Genomic DNA, 19,836 nt, shown 5'->3' with positions numbered 1-19,836 from the left:
CTTTTTCTACTGCACGGAGATGTCACGTTCACTGGTGACTAGAGAATGACAAGGGGACAATTTGCCCCCGTCTCCGCAGGAACTCAATTTCCCTGTCCCATCCCTGTGAGTTTTGTCGCTGTCCCTGCCCCATTCCTATAAGACAGAGCTTGCTGGAATGGGGCAAAGGCAAGAAAAGAACTCGCCGGGACAGGAAAAAATTTGTTCCCATGTCGTTCTCTACTGGTCATATTCTTGCATAGATTTTGTACCTTTGTCTTACTCATTTGGCCATCAATCTTATTTTTTTTGGGGGGGTCACAGGGCACATATTTATTTTACTTTGAATCATTTATAACCCCCCTTCTTCAGCCTCCTGTAGTTCTACCTGTTCTAAGGCAAATGTAACTTTTCATCCAAGTCTGAGACATCCCTTTCGCACACTGTGTAAAGTCACGTGCACTTGTGTGTCTTAATTATCCCATTGTGCTTTCTTTTGATGGGTCTCTGTTTTTCAAACAGACTTGGAATTAGATTCCCGCTTGTACCATTTTGTTGCTAAGCAGCTTCCTCATTCTTGTTGAGCGTGAAAGTTCAGGTTCTTAGGTGTCAAAAAGGGCCCAAGACGAATTCGAAGCAGGTCATAGCACTGCTGCACCTAGGCCTGCCTTTTCCCACGTATGTGTGTGTGTTGACTTACATGGAAACCTGCAAGAACCTACTGAATACCAAAAATAAATGACAGTACTCTCTTTACATCCCCCTTCCCCACAGGACATCCCTGGGGACTGTGTACTGAAGAAAAGCAGCACGAGGTCCATCAAACAAGAAACAGGGAAAGAAAAGCGGCCATCCTAGCGCCCAGCGAGCCAGCCATGAGCTGCACTTACGTACCTCCTGAAGATTTGGGCAAGTAAGAAAGCAGCCAAAGTCAGGGAAACATACAAACAAGGGAGAAAAGAAAATTAAAACCAGAAATACAGCCTGCAACAAAAGATTCTTAACAGCAGTTGGCAGGTACTTTTTACAAAACAAGCAACTGTAAAGAGAGTAACAAGCTTCTCAGCTCCTTGTCCCGTGACACTGCAGAATGCCACATGCTAAAAATAATCATCAAATAAAGAAAAAGATTTGGCTGGTGCCACGGCAGCTCCTGAGGGTCCAAGGGCCAAGCATGCAAAAGGTTCTTCAGCCACCGGTTACATATCTGCTTTGATGGGAGTCCAAAATGCTCTTCAATATATTATTGCAATTTTTAAGCACAAAACTTTTTTTAAAAAAACTTGATGTTCCAATGTTTTAACTAAATAGTTGCTCTCTTCCTCTCTCCCTAATGTTTTGATTTACTGGAATTCAGGGGCCTCTCCCCATTTTCAAAATCCTTTCCAAACTCTGCTCCCATCAGGCCTCAAAAAAACTAAAAAAGAGATTTACCACATTTCTCTATATATTTCCACACCCAGCTGAATACATTATATACTCATCTGTGTCTGGAAACCTGATCAGAATCTCTCTGTAAATGAAGGGTTGTGTAGAGGGAGAGCCATGCACTCAGCTCTTGTGCTGTCAAGAAGGACAGGGGAAATAAGAAAGAACTGGTTCTTCCATAAGCAGGTATGAAAGAAAGTCACTTCTGTGCAGCTGACCTACCTGGGAAAGTCTCCTCTTTCATAGAAAGGGAGTGTACCTATGCTCTCCAGGCTTCCACATAGCTCCCTCACCACCCCGTCATCTCTCACGTATACTCACCGAGTTTAAGCAGCCAGCCCTCTCGATCAGGGTTGAAAAAAGTATGCGTGAGGTCATTACCATCATCCTCTGGGATTTTAAAAGGTTCGTTCTTGATGCTGTCGTAGAGATTCTGTAAGATAAAGAAATACTGCACAGTTACCTGCTGTGGGTGGCATCAAAGATTTCACGAGAAAACAGGTTTATTTCTCATAGATAAGCGCACTGGATTACAGAAGAGTAGTGTCTCCAAATGCAGAAACAGGACCACTGCTCAGTTGGAACATAAGAAAAGCCATACTGGGTCAGAGCAATGGTTCATCCAGACCAGTCTCCTGTTTCCAGAAACCCAAAGAGTAGCAACAATCCATGCTACCAATCCAGGGTAAGCAGTGGCTTCCTCCATATCTCTCTCAATATCAAACTATGGATTTTTCCTCCAGAAACTTGTCCAAATCTTTCTTAAACCCAGCTACTCTAACTAAGGCTTAACTATTCTTTTCCTTCTATTTGTTTTTAAAGTATGTGCATGTAATTTCATTGCGTGTCCCCTGGTTTTTGAAAGGGTGCAAAAGTGATTCACTTTTAGATGGCTCATTCTGTAACACAGATCCTGAGGGGTTTGATTTGTGGCTGGAGAGATGCAGGCGGGAACTTGCTAATATATCCTAAGCTTTTCATATAGCCCTCGATATAGCATACAGTGAGCCCCAGAGGACGTTTTGACATTGCTGCTATCCCCTTCCCCCACGATTCCTCATACTGACCCGCAGCAGCTCCTCAGGCAGGTCTCCTCCAACATTGATGCCCCGGTTCATGGCAATGAATCTCTCCACACTCGGCTTGTCTTTGACATTGGGGTTATGCAGGCTGGTATTGAGCATGATAATGGCAAAAGACAGAACGTAGCAGGTATCTGCAAAAAAAATCAGAAAGCTTGCAGAAATCATCTGTTTAACCTCAAGAGGGAGGGGAGTCACAGTATTCTTTATTTAGCAGGACAGGCAACATATAGCCCCAGTACCAGAGAAAAATGTGACCCTTCTCGTTCAGAGCCCATCGACCTAAGAAGCTGCTCCAGAGCTAGGTGGAATTGGACGAATGACCAAAGCAAAAATCCAGTGCAAGGCAGCAGTTCTCCCTACCAGCCCAAATTTAGCTTCCATACCTCTCTCCTGCACCTTGCTGTGTACCGTGAGAGCCAACCCTTCTTCAGACCTCTCCAAGCAAGCCTCACCAATAGCTCTGCTACTTAATGCCCTGCCCTCTTCTGTGCAAGGATAGTGTATTTCTGGAAAGACAGAGCCAGTCAACTGGATCACTTCCTGCCACTCCAATAACCAGACAAGGAAAAGAGTGGAAACGGACAATGGACAATCCACAGGAGCCAGCAGGATAAAACAATGCTTGTTTATTTCAGTCCAAGATATTGAAATAAACAGGCATTGGACTGAAATAAACAAGCTGGCTCCAGTGCATTGTCCGTTCCCAGTTTTCCTTGACAACTTGGCTCATCGTTTTCTCGTCCATCACAGCTCTGCCATTCTGGGCTCCAGAGATGAAGGCTTTCTGGACTAGGTGTACTCAAAAGGCTTCTCCAAGGGCAGACAATCTATGCAATAGACTGGCTAACCCCCATTCTGCTGTTACACTGCTGTCTTTTTCAAAATATTTTGATAGTGTTTAATGAAGGGAGTGGGGATGCTTAAAATTTAAGCTTCTTAAAATGCTGATCTGCATTGTCCTAGAGATTAGGTGAGGAGTTTATTAGTGTACCTCTCCGGGGTCTATGAATAGCTTATTGCCTAATCTACTGAGCCCCCCCTCTAAAATCAGCTGGAAGAATGATCCAGAACTTGGCTAAAAAAATGTACAGTCAAAGCCCAAGAGAGCAGTACAATTCAGGAGGGTGAAGAACTTCTGGGCATGAAAGAGGAGCAGAATTTGGATGATCTCAAGGTGGTCAAATAAGTAGAAAAGCAGGTGATAGTGTCTGAAAACCCGACCTTCAAAGAGATATAAACAGGACAGAGTTGGCTCAGAGGGCGGCTGTTAAAATGGTCAGTGATCTCAATATGGAGGGAAGGAGATATGGCAGAGATGTTTGAGGTATAAATGCACAGAAGGCTCATAAATTGACACTGGCCCAATCATGGAAGCAAACTGCGATTCCTGATATAAAGAAGATGCTGCACAAATTGCATTAGATGTGTTTAATGTCAAAATTGACTGCATACAAATATGGTCGAGTGGAACTGAGGTGCATTGGTTTATATCTGGGATTTGATCATCATTATATGCTGGATAAATGGGGGCAAAAGGTGAAATGGTTTGGGAGGTTTGTTTCTTTCTAAATTCAGTGCACATCACATGTATAGATTTCTATGAGGATATGTGACTTTAGCTTGTATTCCCCGATTAACCGATTGTGATGTATGTATATGAAAAATAGTCAAAATAATTGGGACAAATACAGGGGAGGAGGAGAGAGGGTGTGGATGGGCAGACTGGATATTTATATTAAAAAAACCAACTTACCGTCTGCTTGTAGCCTCCAGAAACTCTACAAAAGTCTTCTCTCTCTTAAGCCTTGCATCCACGGACTAATACAACCACCCTGCACAACCAGGTGTGTTTGCAAAAGCTTTACTATCTGCCATCCTTTTCTCTATTTCTATTTTCCCCCACCCTACCATGTACCTGTGGACTGAAAGACACCTGGGTTGCACTGACAATACCGCTGTGCGAATGCCTCCATCATCCGATCAATTTTCTGAGCCTCTCCTGGCAGTCGGAAGCTCCACAGGAACTGCCTGAGGAAGATCATAAGAACATAAGAATTGCCGCTACTGGTCCATCGTGCCCAGCGGTCCGCTCCCACGGCGGCCTTTAAGTCAAAGACCAGTGCCCTAACTGAGACTAGCCCTACCTGTGTACGTTCCGGTTCAGCAGGAACTTGTCTAACTTTGTCTTGAATCCCTGGAGGGTGTTTTCCCCTATAACAGCCTCCGGAAGAGCATTCCAGATTTCTACCACTCTCCTGACACAAGTGGTGTATATCGCACTCCCCGTCTGCACTGGAAATAAAGCTGCCGGTCCAAGAAGACTAGTGTGTGCCAGACACAGCAGTTGCATCAGGAAACCCCTCCCCAACAGGCTGCCAGTAATAGTGTATGGCAAATGCAGTATCAGCACCAGGAAAAAGACCCCCCCAAGCTAAAGGAATGGTGTATGCCACTAGCTGCACCAGAAAAAATGTTTCTTCTCACCCCCCAGGCTGACAGTAATGCAGCCCCCCAAGGTTGAGGGTAATAGTATATGCTAGACACAGAAGCTGCACCAAATTGAAATAAGGCCCCTCCCCTCCTGTGAGACAGAAGGCTAATGTACACTCACCGCAGGGCCTGCACCAGGTTGAGATCCATGAACTCGTGCAGAACTACAAAGGCATGAAGCACCTGGATGTTAAATTCATCTCTGGAAAGAGAAACAGAGCAAGTTGAAGCACATGGAGGAGGGGGAGAAAGCAAATCCTCCAATATCTGTAGAGAAAGGAGCAAAACACTCAGCACAGACAAGCTGATATCACGAGCTTTATTCCCCCCTCCCCCTGACTTACAAAGCCCTTCAGATGGCCTTGTTTCATCTAGCCCCGAGGTGATAACTGCAAGTGGATGCTGCTGTGCTGTGTTCCATCAGAGACCCCATCCTTCCACTGTACAAGGAAAAGAGGCCCCTCCTCAAACACTGTGCAGGGCCTGTGCCTTTCTCAACATTCATGAGCTCCACCAACCTCTCTCCCAGGTAGTCCCCGATGGCGGTCTTGTTCAGACCCTCCCCTTTATAGAGGAACTGCGCAATGTCCTCACACGTGTTCTTCAACAGCTCATTCTCAATCAAGAACTGGATTCCCTGGAACAGAAAGATAATTAGACGGGGAGGAAAGAGAGACAGAATCCCTTCTCTGCACTCGTATTCTCTTCCCATTTCTCATAATTCAGTTCCATGTTCTACGCCAGCGGTCTCAAACACGCGGCCCGCGGGCCACATGTGGCTCTCCAGGTGTTATTTGCGGGCCGCGGTCTGGATGCGATCAACAGCATTTCTCTTCCCCTTTCCCTTCCTTTTGGAGCAGCAGCGTGTCTGGCCGGCTCGTTCCGTTCAAAGCCGCGGGTTGGCGGCTCCTCGCGCTATCCACTCCTGCATCGGAAGACTCTCTGACGTCACAACATCATAGAGGCTTCAGACGCAGGTGCGGATCTCGCAAGGAGCCGCCACCCGCGGCTTTGAACAGAACGAGCCGGCCAGACACGCTGCTGCTCCACAAGGAAGAAAACGGAAGGGGAGAGGGAAAGAGAAATGCTTCTGCTACATAGGAAAGGGGGACCCTAGGGAAATGCTGCTGCTGCTTTACAGGGAAAGGGAGAGGGAGGGAAAGGGGAAGAGAAATGCCTCTCCTGCACAGGAAAGGGGGAAGGGAAATGCTGCTTCTGTTGCTGCTGCACCCAATTGGGGAAAGAGAGGGAAGGCAGGAGAAGGGAGAGGAGAGGAACAAGAGAAGAAGCCAAGTTCATGGGAGGGAGGGAAGGAAAGGAGATATCAGACCATGGAGGGGGAGGGAGAGATGCCAGGGCATGGAGGAAGGGAAGGAGACAGATGCTAGACCAGGGGAAAGGAAGGAAGGAGGGAGGGAGAGAAAGGAAGGAAAGAGATGCCAGACCATGGAAATAGGACGGAAAAAGAGAGAGATAGGAAGGGAAGACATGGAAACGTAGATTTTGAAAAGAAAGCAGAAATATTGAACATTAAGTTAATGCCAAAGATGGATGCAAGGCAGAAAGTGAAGACGGAGAGAAAAACAGTCAAAGGACAAGAAGGCCCTGGAAACATAGTTGAAAGCACAGAAAAATAAAGTCACCAGACAACAAAGGTAGAGAAAATGATTTTATTTTCAATATAGTGAATGAAATGTGCCAGTTTTGAGAAAGAAAAGATATTAAACTTTAAATGTGAGGGCTGCAGAAAAATAGTTAATGTCTTATTAAAGAAATGACAATTTTGCATAAGGTAAAACTTTATAGTTTATATATCTTTCCTTTTAACTGTTAAAGGAAAGTTTTATCTAATATAATAAAACGGTAAGCCGCGCATGCGCACTTCCTATGCGTGCGTCCGTTTTCCATGAGCTGTAGCACATAGGAAGTGCGCATGCGCGGCTTACGGTCTGGCCTCACGCGAGACAAGACAAGTGGCATGCGCGCCCTTCCCTGCTCTCCACCGCTGCCGACCGCTAGCACCCCCTGCCCTCTCCGTCGCCTCCCGGCTCCAGCGGCGTAGGCAGCACTATAAACATGCTGCTTCGCGCCCTTCTCTGCCGATTTCCTCTGCCGCGTCTCTGATGATATCATCGGAGACAGACGCGGTAGAGGAAATCGCCAGTAGAAGGCAGCGAAGCAGCGTGTTTAAAGTTCTGCCTACGTGGCTGGAGTCCCGAGGTTTGTCGGTGGTGGGAGGGTCAGGAGCAGGCCGGATCCACAACGGCAGTAAAAGAAGGGGGAGGGGCCGAATGGAGCAGGGAAGATAAGGTAAGAAAAGGGAAAGGGGGAGTGGGGGAAAATGCTGCTACTGCTTCTACACAGGAAAGGGGGGGGGATAGGAGGGAAATGCTGTTGCTGCTGCATAGGGAAATGGGGAAAAATGACAGACAGACAGTGGGAGGGAGGGAGACAGAACGAAAGAAAGACACAGGGGCAGGGAGAGGGACAGAAAGACAGACAGAGAAAGGGGGCCAGAGAGAGTCAGCGGGAGAGGGAAAGGGGGCTGCTTTGGGGGGAGGGGTGTGCTTGGGGCAAACAGCTTTGCTCTGGGGGGGAAGACAGAAGGGGCCATGGAGAGACAGGGAGAGGGATAGGGGGCTGCTTTGGGGGGAGGGGTGTGCTGGGGGGAGACAGAAGGGGCCATGGAGAGATAGGGAAAGGGGGCTGCTTTGGGGGGAGGTGTGCTGGGGACAGACAGCTTTGCTCTGGGGGGGGAAGACAGAAGAGGGCCATGGAGAGTCATTTGGGGGGGAGGTGGGTGCTGGCCGCAGACAGCTTTGCTCGGGGGGGAGGAGGAGACAGAAGGATACAAACAGCGGCCAAGGAGAGAGAGATAAAGAAACACAGACAGACAGACACATCTATTCTAGCACCCGTTAATGTAACGGGCTTAAAGACTAGTAAACTATAAAGAGTTTTACCTCATGCAAAATTGTCATTTCTTTAATAAGACATTAACTATTTTTTCTGTGGCCCTCCAAGTACCTACAAATCCAAAATGTGGCCCCGCAAAGGGTTTGAGTTTGAGACCACTGTTCTACGCTGTTGTGTCTCTGGTTTTCTGAGATTGTTTCATGATTCAATTTGCTCTTTAACTTTTCCTCATTGATTTATGTTTACTGTTATGTTAATAAAATTATAATCTTGGGTGAATCTCTTCATAAAGGTGGTTAAGAAATACGAGAGAAGGAAGCCCATTCTACCTCCGATATGTCCCATCATTTTAAAAGAAAACCAAAAAAACTCTGTGGAGTGACATCGTCACTCCACAGAGTTTTTTTGGTTTTCTCTGGATTTTCTTCTTTGTGGATATTTTGGGGTCAATTCCGTTTGTTGTTTTCCATCATTTTAAAAGTCTTATTTCTTGCTCATCCCTCTATTAAGCTGGATGCTGCCCTTCCCCCCTCCCCCTCCCCCTCTAGGGAAGGTACCTTACCTTTTTGGGGTCCATGTTAAACTTTTTCCTCCCCATAGCCACCTGCTTGTTCCTCTGCATGTTCTTCCTTCAAAAGAAGAAACCGTAAGTTCATACTCCCTGCGCCTGTATCCGAAGATCTGGCCCGCTCCCCAGACCATCACTGCCCCCTGCAGGCTATTTCCTACATCTGTCTCATCATTATGCACTAGAAAATCCCCCACCTGTTTGGTGATTGCAAAGCCAGTGACTCCAGTATGGGCAGGACACAAGCTGCTGACACACCCACACCATGTAGAATGTGTCACCAAAGATTTCTTTTGCATCGCAAACTGGGTGCCCCGACGACACCGGTAAGGAGAAGAGGTGAGGGTACAGACATGCCTCTCGCAGTGAGAGGCATGTCCTGTAGGCAGTCAGCCGCTGCCGACGACTCTTCTCGCCATCGTCTCTCCTCCTCTTCCCGCACCTCCCCTCCTTCAGGATCCCCCACCAAAGTGACGGGTTCAGGGTGGCGGCCAGATGGGCCTTCACGCACTTCCAGGTGCTTTCCAGCCAAAACATTTGCGGGACACTGCATTAGAAGATACCAGATGGCTGGGCAATTTTCCTCCTGTGCATGGGACCGACTTTTAAAATAAGAAAGCAAAAGGGGAAACGGACAGTTTGAAAAGCTTTAACAGGACTGACCGAACCCCACAAAAGTTTGGCTGCCTCCCTGCCACACCTCACCTCTCTTCCGTGGATCCAAGATTCTCAATTTCATTTGTGACTTCTGCTATCTCATCCTTCAGCCGCTGAGATTCAGAAATGTAAATAAAAGAAGAGGAACGGAGATGTAAATTATACTGCACATACGTACCCTAAGAAAAACATTCAAAGGGAAGGGGGTGGGGGCTACCCAGTGAAATTTAGGACAAGGGAGGATGGGAGACAAACTTGGACTTCAGGGGATCTTTTTGTCAGCTGACATATTTCCTCACTGCAGCACATGGCCATACTCCTGGGGGGGGGGCATTCAGATATCCTGATGGTTGCTCCCCTTATCCTCCTCAACCTTTAAGTTTTACTGCTAAATGCCATTGTGAGAGTCGGTGCTCACTCTCTCTAAGGAAGAGCAACCACACAGGGGAGAAAGTAAAAAGGAGAGGAGGCAGCAGACAGCAGGGCTTGAGCTGTGGTTAAACTGATTAAAGCTACAAACAGGAAGCAGGGTGTGCCTGAACACAACAGAAACATCCAGATGGCTGGTGGTGGGGGTGTCATCCTCCTTGACTTCATGGATGTGTGGGCATTGCGAGCGTCTGCACGTCAAGCACGGCGTGGCAGCCTCACTTTGCTCTCCCATCCCCCAGCACAGCCCTGCAGACTGCTAGACTGAATCACCTGTATGTCTGCCAGCAGTTCCTGCTTGCGACGCCGGATGTTATCCAGTTCCTGCTGCTCCTCTGGAGTCAGATCACTGGGAACTAAGAGAGGAACAGAAAGAAAGGGTTCAGCAACAGACCAAACTGCGCCACGTGGGACTCAGGTGTGCAGCCCTGGCATGGCGCTTCATTACAGGTGCACCCAGCCCCAAAAGAAGACAAACTAACTCAAAAAACATAATATCAGCCCTGCTGGGTCAAAACAATAGTCCCTCGAGCCCAGTATTCTGTTTCCAACAGTGGCCAGTCCAGGTCCTGAAATGAAGGGATTTAGGAAATATTTATTTATTGAACAATCTTATATCCTGCTTAGAACCTACGCAGATTACAATAATAAAACCAATCACTAACATAGTATAAAATCCAACACCTTTCATCTGCTGCTCCTTGTTCTTGTAGCTCTTGAAGAGTTACGTTGGGCTTGGCTGTCCCTGAAAGACTTAAATAGGAGATTGTATCTGAAAGAATGGAGGGTTAAGTGACTTGTCCAAGATCACAGGGAGCCAGGATAGGATTTGAGGACGCTGCAATATAAAATCCATTTCAATGGGGACCAGATGACATTCTCATGCAAATCTCCCTGTTTCTCAACCCACTGCTCCAACCATGAGGCTCCTCCTCCACTCCAAGCATTGTAGATGGCTTCCATGCAGCTCTCCCCCCCCTCCCCTTCCACCACCAAGAGATATGCAGTGGTTTTCCTGAAGTCTACCTTAACCTAGTAGATAATGGCAGATAAAGATCTCAACTGTCCATCCAGTCTGCCCAACAGTCATCATTAAACCAACAATGAACATGGAATAATTTGTTTGGTTTTGGGGTTTTTTTTGCTGACCAGAGAGGCACAATTGATCTGACGCCATAAAATCCTGGCAACATTGTTTCTACCTTTACTCGAGTTGGCATTTGCCTGTTGATATCTGAAAGAAGAGAAGGCATCACTCAAAGTGTACCACTGCCATTGTTGACCTCTAATGCCAACCCATTCTTGGAGGCCCATTGTGAGTTTTGATGCTTGGCTTGGGTTCCTGTGCTTTGGATTCCTTCTCTCCTGTTTGCCTCATCTTTCTTTGTCATTTTTGGGACACACTACGGAAGTCCACCTGACACATCACAACTACTGGAGTTGCCGCTGAAGCCCTCTTCGGCCCATCATAATCTGTCTTTTCGTATATGGGACACAGACTATAGAAGTCTTCCTGGCACTGATCTTAGCACCACTCCATCTATCAACGTGCATAGTCATTTGAGTTTTGCTTTTATATGATCCTCTTTTTAATTAGGAATACTCCTATGTTCATCCCATGCTCTTTCAAATTCTGTCACTTTCCATTGCCTTCAGGCATTGACCACCCTTCTTGACGTTATTCCTACGTCTACCACCCTGCAACCTCAATTCATGTACTCTAAGTTTTTACCATTTTTCTCTCTGGAAAATATTTGTTTCTATATTAACACTATTCAGGTTTTGAAATGATGGTATCACATCTTCCCTGTCCCTCCTTTCCTCCCAATCACCAAGCCGTGGGCAGTGCCAAGCCAAGCCGCTCAGAAAGAATACAATGTTTTCTTTTATTTACATTAGTTTGCAAGGTTTGGGATTTTGGTTTTTTTAAAAAAAGTGACTATTTCAGGCTGTGCCTCTTTCCTGCACTTATCTCAGGTTTTTTCGGCAAGCCCACAAGATAACCCTAGCTTACATTTCCAACATCCTATCTTTGTGAAGTGGGTTTTCTGCAATGACAGCAACCAAAATGAGATTACAGAATAGACTGGACATAAGGAACAGACTTCAGGTGTCGCTGTCTCCCATCACCCCCAGACGAGAGAATCTAGTTGCAGGGAAACGAGCTCAGGGCTCCCACTGACTCTGCATTATGTTGAGTTGTATTAATATATTACATATGTTACAATGTAATAATAATAGAAACAAAAAGTATTTATATTATACATAATGCACTTGAATCCCTCCCCTCATTCCGTGGAAAATTTGTCTTGCATGAAAATGGTCCAAGGTACAAAAAAAAGGTTGGGGGATCAGTGCTCTAGGGCAGCGTTTTTCAAGTCAGTCCTAGAGCACCCCCCCCCCTTTGCCAGTCAACATTTCAGGATATCCACAATGAATATGTATGAGATTGATTTGCATACATTGCCTCCTTTGTGGATATTCTAAAAAGCTGACCAACTTGGGAAACACTGCTCTAGGGTGAACATAGTCAAGTCTTCCAATCTTTTCTCATGTCTTTTGGAGCAAACCCCAAATCCTTTTTCTCATCTTCCTATGATCTACTTCCAGCCTTTTTGAACCTCCAAAACCGAACACAATACTTCAAGTGAGGCCACATCAATGACTTGTACAAAGGCATCAACAGCTCCTTTTTTCTGCTGGTTAAAACTCACTCTGTGCAGTCCAGCAGCTGTAAGCAGAAGAAAGGAGACGATGATGATGATAGAATAGCGCTCTGGGGGTGTGGCAATACGGCAACAGGAATCTTTGCTGTAGAGTGAGTGCTTCTGTTTCGCTGCTTTTACTAGTGCCTCTAAAAACAAGAATACTAGGACCATTTAATTTGCTTAATGACACAGGGACATATTTTTCCCTGTTCCTGCGGGAACTCATTTTCCTGTCCCAGTGAGTTCTTTTCCTTTCCTTGCCTCATCCCTGCAAGCTCCGTCCTCATCTGCACAAGCCTCAAACGCTTGAAAATCCTAAGTAGCAACATTCTAGAGCTCAGATTGTGATGTCATAATGCCTCATTCCACCAATGCCTAAGCTCCGTCCTCATCTGCACAAGCCTCAAACGCTTGAAAATCCTAAGTAGCAACATTCTAGAGCTCAGATTGTGATGTCATCATGCCTCATTCCACCAATGCCTAAGCTCCGTCCTCATCTGCACAAGCCTCAAACGCTTGAAAATCCTAAGTAGCAACATTCTAGAGCTCAGATTGTGATGTCATAATGCCTCATTCCACCAATGCCTAAGCTCCGTCCTCATCTGCACAAGCCTCAAACCCTCTAAAATCCTAAGTAGCAACATTCTAGAGCTCAGGTTCTGATGTCATAATGCCTCATTCCACCAATGCCTAAGCTCCGTCCTCATCTGCACAAGCCTCAAACGCTTTCAAATCCTAAGTAGCAACATTCTAGAGCTCAGATTGTGATGTCATAATGCCTCATTCCACCAATGCCTGAGCTCTGTCCTCATCTGCACAAGCCTCAAACGCTTTCAAATCCTAAGTAGCAACATTCTAGAGCTCAGATTGTGATGTCATAATGCCTCATTCCACCAATGCCTAAGCTCCGTCCTCATCTGCACAAGCCTCAAACGCTTTCAAATCCTAAGTAGCAACATTCTAGAGCTCAGATTGTGATGTCATCATGCCTCATTCCACCAATGCCTAAGCTCCGTCCTCATCTGCACAAGCCTCAAACGCTTGAAAATCATAAGTGTTCGAGGCTTGCGTGGTTAAGGCAGAGCTTACGGGAATGGGACAGAGACGGTGACAAAACTCGCAGGGATGGGGCAGGGAAATTTACTTCCTGCTGGGACAGGGACAAATTTGTCCTCGTGTCATTCTCTACTCAAAATGCCCTCACCTCCAATCCCCCCTTCCCTTTCTTCCCAGATTACGGTTGAGTTCTTCTACACAAAGTTCAGAATATTCACCTTGAATTCTCAACCAGGCCACCCCACCCTCCCTTCTACCTGTCCACTCTGCCACCTTTCCTCCTTTTCTGAAATCAGTGAAGAGGAAACTACACATTGACTCTGCTCAAAACCTACTACTTGCTCCTCTGATCTGATTCCAACCCACCTGTTCAGCACTCTCTCTTCCACTGTCATTCCCCCTCAATCTATCACTCTCTACTGCAACTGACCCCAATGTCTTCAAACATGTAGTAGTTATACCTGTCCTCAAAAAACCCTCACTAGACCCCACATGCCCCTCCTTTCCTTCTTTTCCAAGCTACTTGAATATGCTATCCTCTGCCACTGCCTAGACTTCCTTTTATCTCAAGCAATTCTTGACTCACTTCAATCAAGTTTTCAAGTTTATTAAAATTTAGATAAAACGCAAATCAGGACTTCTAAGCGTTTTACAATAAATAAATACCCACTAAACAATACTTGACAAACATAAAACAATAGGAAAGTTGGGAGAACTACAAATGAAAAGTAAAGGCTTTCATCCACTGCATTCCAAGGAAATTGCCCTTCTGAAAATCTCCAATGACCTGTTCTTGGCCAGATCCAAAGGCCTCTACTCTATCCTCATTCTTCTCGATCTATCTGCTGCATTCAACACTGTTGACCCTCACCTAATCCTTGATATACTGTCCTCACTTGGATTCCTGGTTTTCTTCCTATCTCTCCCACCACACTTTCAGTGTGGGTCCTCCTCCACTACTATCCATCAGTATATACCAAGGCTCTATCTTGGGACCTTCTCCTTTTCTCCGTTCCCTCAGTGCACTGATCTCCTCTCATGGTTTTCAATCTATGCTGATGACTCCCAAATCTATCTCTCCACACCAGCCCTCTCTACAGGTATCCAGGCCTGAGTCTCAGCCTGTCTGTCCAACACTACCATCTGGATGTCTCACCGCCATCTAAAACTGAATATGGCTAAGACCGAGGCCCTTATCTTTCCACCTCCCCCCAGTTCTCTATTTCCGTGAAGAACACTCTCCTCCTCCATGTCTTGTCAGCTCGCAAACTCAGGTCAAAGACTGTGTCTGAATTCAAGAAAGCATGGGACAAGCACGTGGGAGATATTAGACAGAGGAGGAGAGAGTAGATGCTGTGGATGGGCCATTTGGCCTTTATCTGCCATCATGTTTCTATAACCATAAAGCTCTATGACCTCACAATGCAGGTGGAAAGAGCATTAGACCAATGGTTCCCAACCCTGAACTGGAGGACCACCAGGCCAGTCAGGTTTTTGGGATAACCCTAATGAATATGCATGAGAGAGATTTACATATAAAGGAGGTGACAGGCATGCAAATCTGCCCCATGCAAATTCATTAGGGCTATCCCAAAAACCTGACTGGCCTGGTGGTCCTGAAATGGACTTTAATACTAAACTAAACTAAACCTTAAGTTTATATACCGCATCCTCTCCACGGAAGTGGAGCTTGGCACGGTTTATAAGAACTTAAAATATAAGGAGAGAAAGGAAAAGGTTTACATGAGCTTATATATAGAATGGAAGAGTAAGGGGGAAACAAAGAGAAACAAAGTTCCAAATATGCAATAAAAATTCAAGTTCCAAATATACAATAAAATAATCCACATGTATGATAAAAATCCACATACAAATGAAAGGACCTAGTTCGATAACGGCACAGGACCCAACACAGACTTCGTTTCAACAAAATGTCTTTTTCAGGGGGTCCCTAAAAGTCCAATGTTGATCAATACATGGAAACATACTGATATGTGGAGCAGCAGCTGTTATCGAATTAGGTCCTTTGACTTGTATGTGGATTTTTATCATACATGTGGATTATTTTATTGCATACTAGCTGATGCCCCGGCGTTGCACGGGTATTTAATTATAGCAATAACACTGTAAATGGATTCAAATAAAGATACTTTATAGTGGTGAATGAAATTATTTTTTAACAGCTTTGTAAAAAGTACAATATTCAAATTATAATGTGAAATATTTGACAAAATGAATACAACTAACACAAAACTTGATTATAAACAACATTTTTAGTTTCACCTCCAGGAGCAAGAACATATAAATTCTTGGGTGAACCCACCCTTGATCAAGCAACATAGAGTTGACCATGGGAAAAACAGGGGGATCTTAAATCCACTCCACAGTATGTAATAGTCTGTCCCTGTGATTTGTTGATTGTGATAGAGAATGCAAGTCTCACTGGAATTTGCAATCTCTTAAACTGAAAAGGAAGATCTGTTGGAATAAGTGGCATCCAAAAGTTCCAGTATTGATTTAAACAACTCAATATGTGGAAACTCAGGTTGAAAAGAAACTCCATGTAGTTTGTTCCCGGTTCAGAATGGAACCTGTGTTCCTAGTTCAGGATATGTGAGTACTCATGTAATGTAATAACATTATGAACTGGGGTGCATGAAGGAAACAGTTACAAACACAGTTAGAACATACAAACTTTATATGTATGGTGTCCGTGGTAGAATAGAAACGATGTCCCTAGTGGTTATAGTGTCATAAAAAGTTTTATAGTTGGAATTACTGTGAGAATGGCAGCTTTTTACATTTTTTCCATTGACATGAATGGGTGAAATCTGATTTCCTGTTTGTAGCTCCGCACACGTGTGCAGGTGGGCCGCGAGACCCCCAGAACATATCACCCCAGGTAGTGAGGGATCTGCATACCAAGTTTCGTTCAAATCGGTCAAGCCGTTTTTGCGTGATCGCGGCACATACACACACACATACATACACACATACATACCTCCGATTTTATATATATAGATTTGGAACTTTGTTTCTCTATTAAAGTCCATTTCAGGATCATCGTCTCTCCACAGTGCTTTTTTGGTTTCTCTTGGACTTTCTTCTCTGTGGATCTTTTGGGGTCATTCCCCTTTGTTTGGCCTGGTGGTCCTCCAGGACAGGGTTGGGAACCACTGCATCAGACTAAGGGAGAGGAGGAGATAGTGGAAGCTGCGGATGGGCCATTTGGCCTTTATCTGCCATCATGTTTCTATGTATGTTTCTATCTTTGACTCCCGTCTCCTTTTCTGCTCAGATCCAACAAACTGCTAAAACCTGTTGCTTCTTCCTCTATAAAAAAACAAGGAAGGCAACCAAGTCACATCAAGGTCTGCGTGGGGGAAGCCCACAGTGCCAAACTTGTCTCACAACTTATAAGTTTCCCCCACGCAGACCTTGATGTGACTTGGTTGCCTTCCTTGTTTTTTCTAGTTTAGGATTTGTTTGGCAAATCAGGAGTGTCTTGTTGTTGTTGCTTCTTCCTCTATAGCAGAGGTCTCAAAGTCCCTCCTTGAGGGCCGCAATCCAGTTGGGTTTTCAGGATTTCCCCAATGAATATGCATTGAAAGCAGTGCATGCACATAGATCTCATGCCTATTCATTGGGGAAATCCTGAAAACCCGACTGGATTGCGGCCCTCAAGGAGGGACTTTGAGACCCCTGCTCTATAGTATTACAAAAATCTGACCTGTCCTTTCCAAGCACACTACCAAAACACTTATCCATTCATCCATCACCTCTAGCTTAGATTATTGCAACTTGCTTCTCTCAGGTCTTCCACTCAAACATCTCTCTCCCCTTCAATCTGTTCAAAATACTGCTTTATATTCCATGAGAGCCGCTACGCTCACATTACCCCTTGTCTCAAGTCACTTCATTGGCTTCCCAGCCACTTCCGAATACAGTTCAAACTCCTCTTATTGACTTACAAGTGCATTCACTCTGCAGCCCCTCAATATCTCTTCTCATTCATCTCTTCCTATGCTCCTCCTCCCCCTCTCCCCGTGAGCTCTGTACATTGGGTATGTCCCTCCTATCTGTTCCCTTCTTTTCCACTGTCTACTCCAGACTCCATCCTGCTGTGCCATATACCTGGAACAGCCTGCCTGAGTCATTACGTCAAGTTCTGTCTCTAGCAGTATTCAAAATCCAATCTAAAAGCCCACTTTTTAAAAGCCATTTTCAACTCCTAACTCCCAAAGATACCTTTGTCCAATCCTATCATTCTCTCTGCAACAAACTCCTCAACCCCTATATGTCCTGTCTGTCCAAATAGCACAGTTACTTACCGTAACAGGTGTTATCCAGGGACAGCAGGCAGATATTCTCAACATGTGGGTGACATCACCAACGGAGCCCCCTAGCGGACATTTTCACAAGCAGACTTGCTTGAAGACCTTCAAGCTTGCGATTGGCCTGTGCATACGTGCGTGCCCCTCCCGCCCGACCTAGGGCATGCGTCTCCTCAGCATGTCCTTAGTTCAGATAGCTAGCAAAGAAGCCAACCACGGGAAGGTGGGTGGATTGCGAGAATATCTGCCTGCTGTCCCTGGATAACACCTGTTACGGTAAGTAACTGTGCTTTATCCCAGGACAAGCAGGCAGCATATTCTCAACATGTGGGAGACCTCCAAGCTAACCAGAATGGGATGGAGGGAGAGTTGGCAATTCAGGAGAACAGATTTTGCAAAACGGACTAGCCAAAATGGCCATCACGCCTGGAGAAAATATCCAGACAGTAGTGCGAGGTAAACGTATGAACGAGGACCACGTGGCAGCCTTACAGATTTCCTCAAGAGGAGTAGAGCGGAGGAAAGAAACAGACGCCGCCATCGCTCCGACCTTGTGGCCTGTAACTCGACCCGGCAGGGAGAGACCAGCCTGAGCGTAACAGAAAGAGATACAAGCGGCCAACCAGTTAGAAACGGTCCGCTTAAAAACAGAGCAACCCAAGCGATTAGGATTGAAAGAGAGGAACAGCTGGCGAGCAGAACGATGAAGAGTGGTATACTTCAAGTAGAAGGCCAGTGCACGCTTACAATCAAGAGAATGCAGAGCCACTTCTCCAGGGTGAGAATGGGGCTTCGGAAAAAACACAGGAAGAACAATGGATTGATTGATGTGAAACTCAGAAACAATCTTAGGCAAGAACTTAGGATGGGTACGGAGAACCACTTTATCATGATGGAAGACAGTGAAAGGTGGGTCTGCTACCAAGGCTTGAAGCTCACTGACCCGACGGGCAGAAGTGAGAGCAATAAGAAACACAACCTTCCAAGTAAGAAACTTCAAGTGAGCTCGCGCTAGCAGCTCAAACGAGGGTTTCATCAAGCGAGTAAGGACCACGTTAAGATACCAAACCACCGGAGGAGGTTTAAGGGGCAGGTGAACGTGGAAAAGGCCTTTCATGAAGCGGGAAACCACAGGATTAACAGAGATAGGCTTCCTGTCAATCGGCTGATGAAAAGCAGCAATGGCACTAAGGTGGACTTGAGTCCAGCGCTAGACAAGTGTAACAAATATTCCAGGACATCAGATAAGGAGGCGGATAGCAGCTCCTGCTGTCGAGAAGCACACCAGGAAGAAAAGCGGGTCCACTTCTGATGGTAACATTGGCGAGTGGACTCCTTCCGAGAAGCCTCCAGGGCGTCCATCACAGGCTGTGAGAACTGGAACGAGGGCATTAAGTCTCGAGGAACCAAGACGTCAAGTGCAGAGACTGAAGGTTGGGATGAAGCAGAGAAACTCGACTCTGCGTAAGCAGAGAAGGAAAAACAGGCAGAAGAAGAGGCTCCCTGGAGCTGAGTTGCAACAGAAGGGAGAACCATGGCTGTCGGGGCCACCGAGGAGCTATCAGAATCATGGTGGCACTCGCAGACTTGAGCCTGATGAGTCTTCAGAATCAGAGGGAATGGAGAGAACGCATACAGAAACAGGTTCGTCCAGTCCAGCAGAAAAGCATTCGCCTCGAGCCTGAGAGGGGTGTTAACCCTGGAACAGAAGTGGGGTAACTTGTGATTGAGGGGGGATGCAAATAGATCAACGTCCGGAGTCCCCCAACGAGCAAACATCTGATGCAGGGTCAAGGAATGGATGGACCACTCGTGAGGCTGCAGAAGACGACTCAACTGGTCCACCAGACAATTGTGCTGGCCCTGAATGTAGACCGCTCAAAGGAATATGTTGCGGCGAATGGCCCAATCCCAGAGCAGCATCGCCTCCTGGCACAGGGACCCCGTGCCCCCTTGTTTGTTGACATAGTACATGGCGACCTGGTTGTCTGTGCGGATCAGCACCACCCGGTTGCGAAGCAAGTGACAAAAAGCCTTCAGGGCGAGGAAAATCGCTCGAAGCTCCAGCAGATTGATGTGACAAAGGCGGTCGGCACTGGACCAAAGACCCTGAGTGCGAAGACAGTGCAGATGAGCCCCCCCAAGCATAGGCCGACGAGTCCGTCGTGAGGACCTTCTGCGGAAGG

At 46.1% G+C, this 19,836-nt stretch overlaps 1 protein-coding gene across 3 annotated transcripts in view; it reads right to left on the bottom strand.

The window, feature by feature from the left end:
- CYTH1 (cytohesin 1) overlaps window positions 1-19,836 on the bottom strand; it is a 90,243-nt gene that overhangs the window by 19,000 nt on the left and 51,407 nt on the right. For 2 of the 3 annotated variants that reach the window (XM_033960188.1, XM_033960191.1), the window contains exons 2-9: window positions 9,826-9,908; window positions 9,172-9,236; window positions 8,461-8,527; window positions 5,501-5,619; window positions 5,104-5,184; window positions 4,408-4,520; window positions 2,475-2,623; window positions 1,728-1,840 (exon numbers count right to left, since the gene is read on the bottom strand). In XM_033960188.1, the coding sequence (XP_033816079.1) occupies window positions 1,728-1,840; window positions 2,475-2,623; window positions 4,408-4,520; window positions 5,104-5,184; window positions 5,501-5,619; window positions 8,461-8,527; window positions 9,172-9,236; window positions 9,826-9,908 (790 nt within the window). The remainder of the gene's footprint in view (window positions 1-1,727; window positions 1,841-2,474; window positions 2,624-4,407; window positions 4,521-5,103; window positions 5,185-5,500; window positions 5,620-8,460; window positions 8,528-9,171; window positions 9,237-9,825; window positions 9,909-19,836) is intronic. The other variant, XM_033960190.1, reaches the window with a different exon arrangement.

This window comes from Geotrypetes seraphini, chromosome 10 (genome assembly GCF_902459505.1).
Source record: "Geotrypetes seraphini chromosome 10, aGeoSer1.1, whole genome shotgun sequence".
NCBI classification, from domain to species: domain Eukaryota; kingdom Metazoa; phylum Chordata; class Amphibia; order Gymnophiona; family Dermophiidae; genus Geotrypetes; species Geotrypetes seraphini.
The sequence above is the reverse complement of the archived record's forward strand: the minus strand, read 5'-3'. Positions and strand labels throughout refer to the sequence as shown.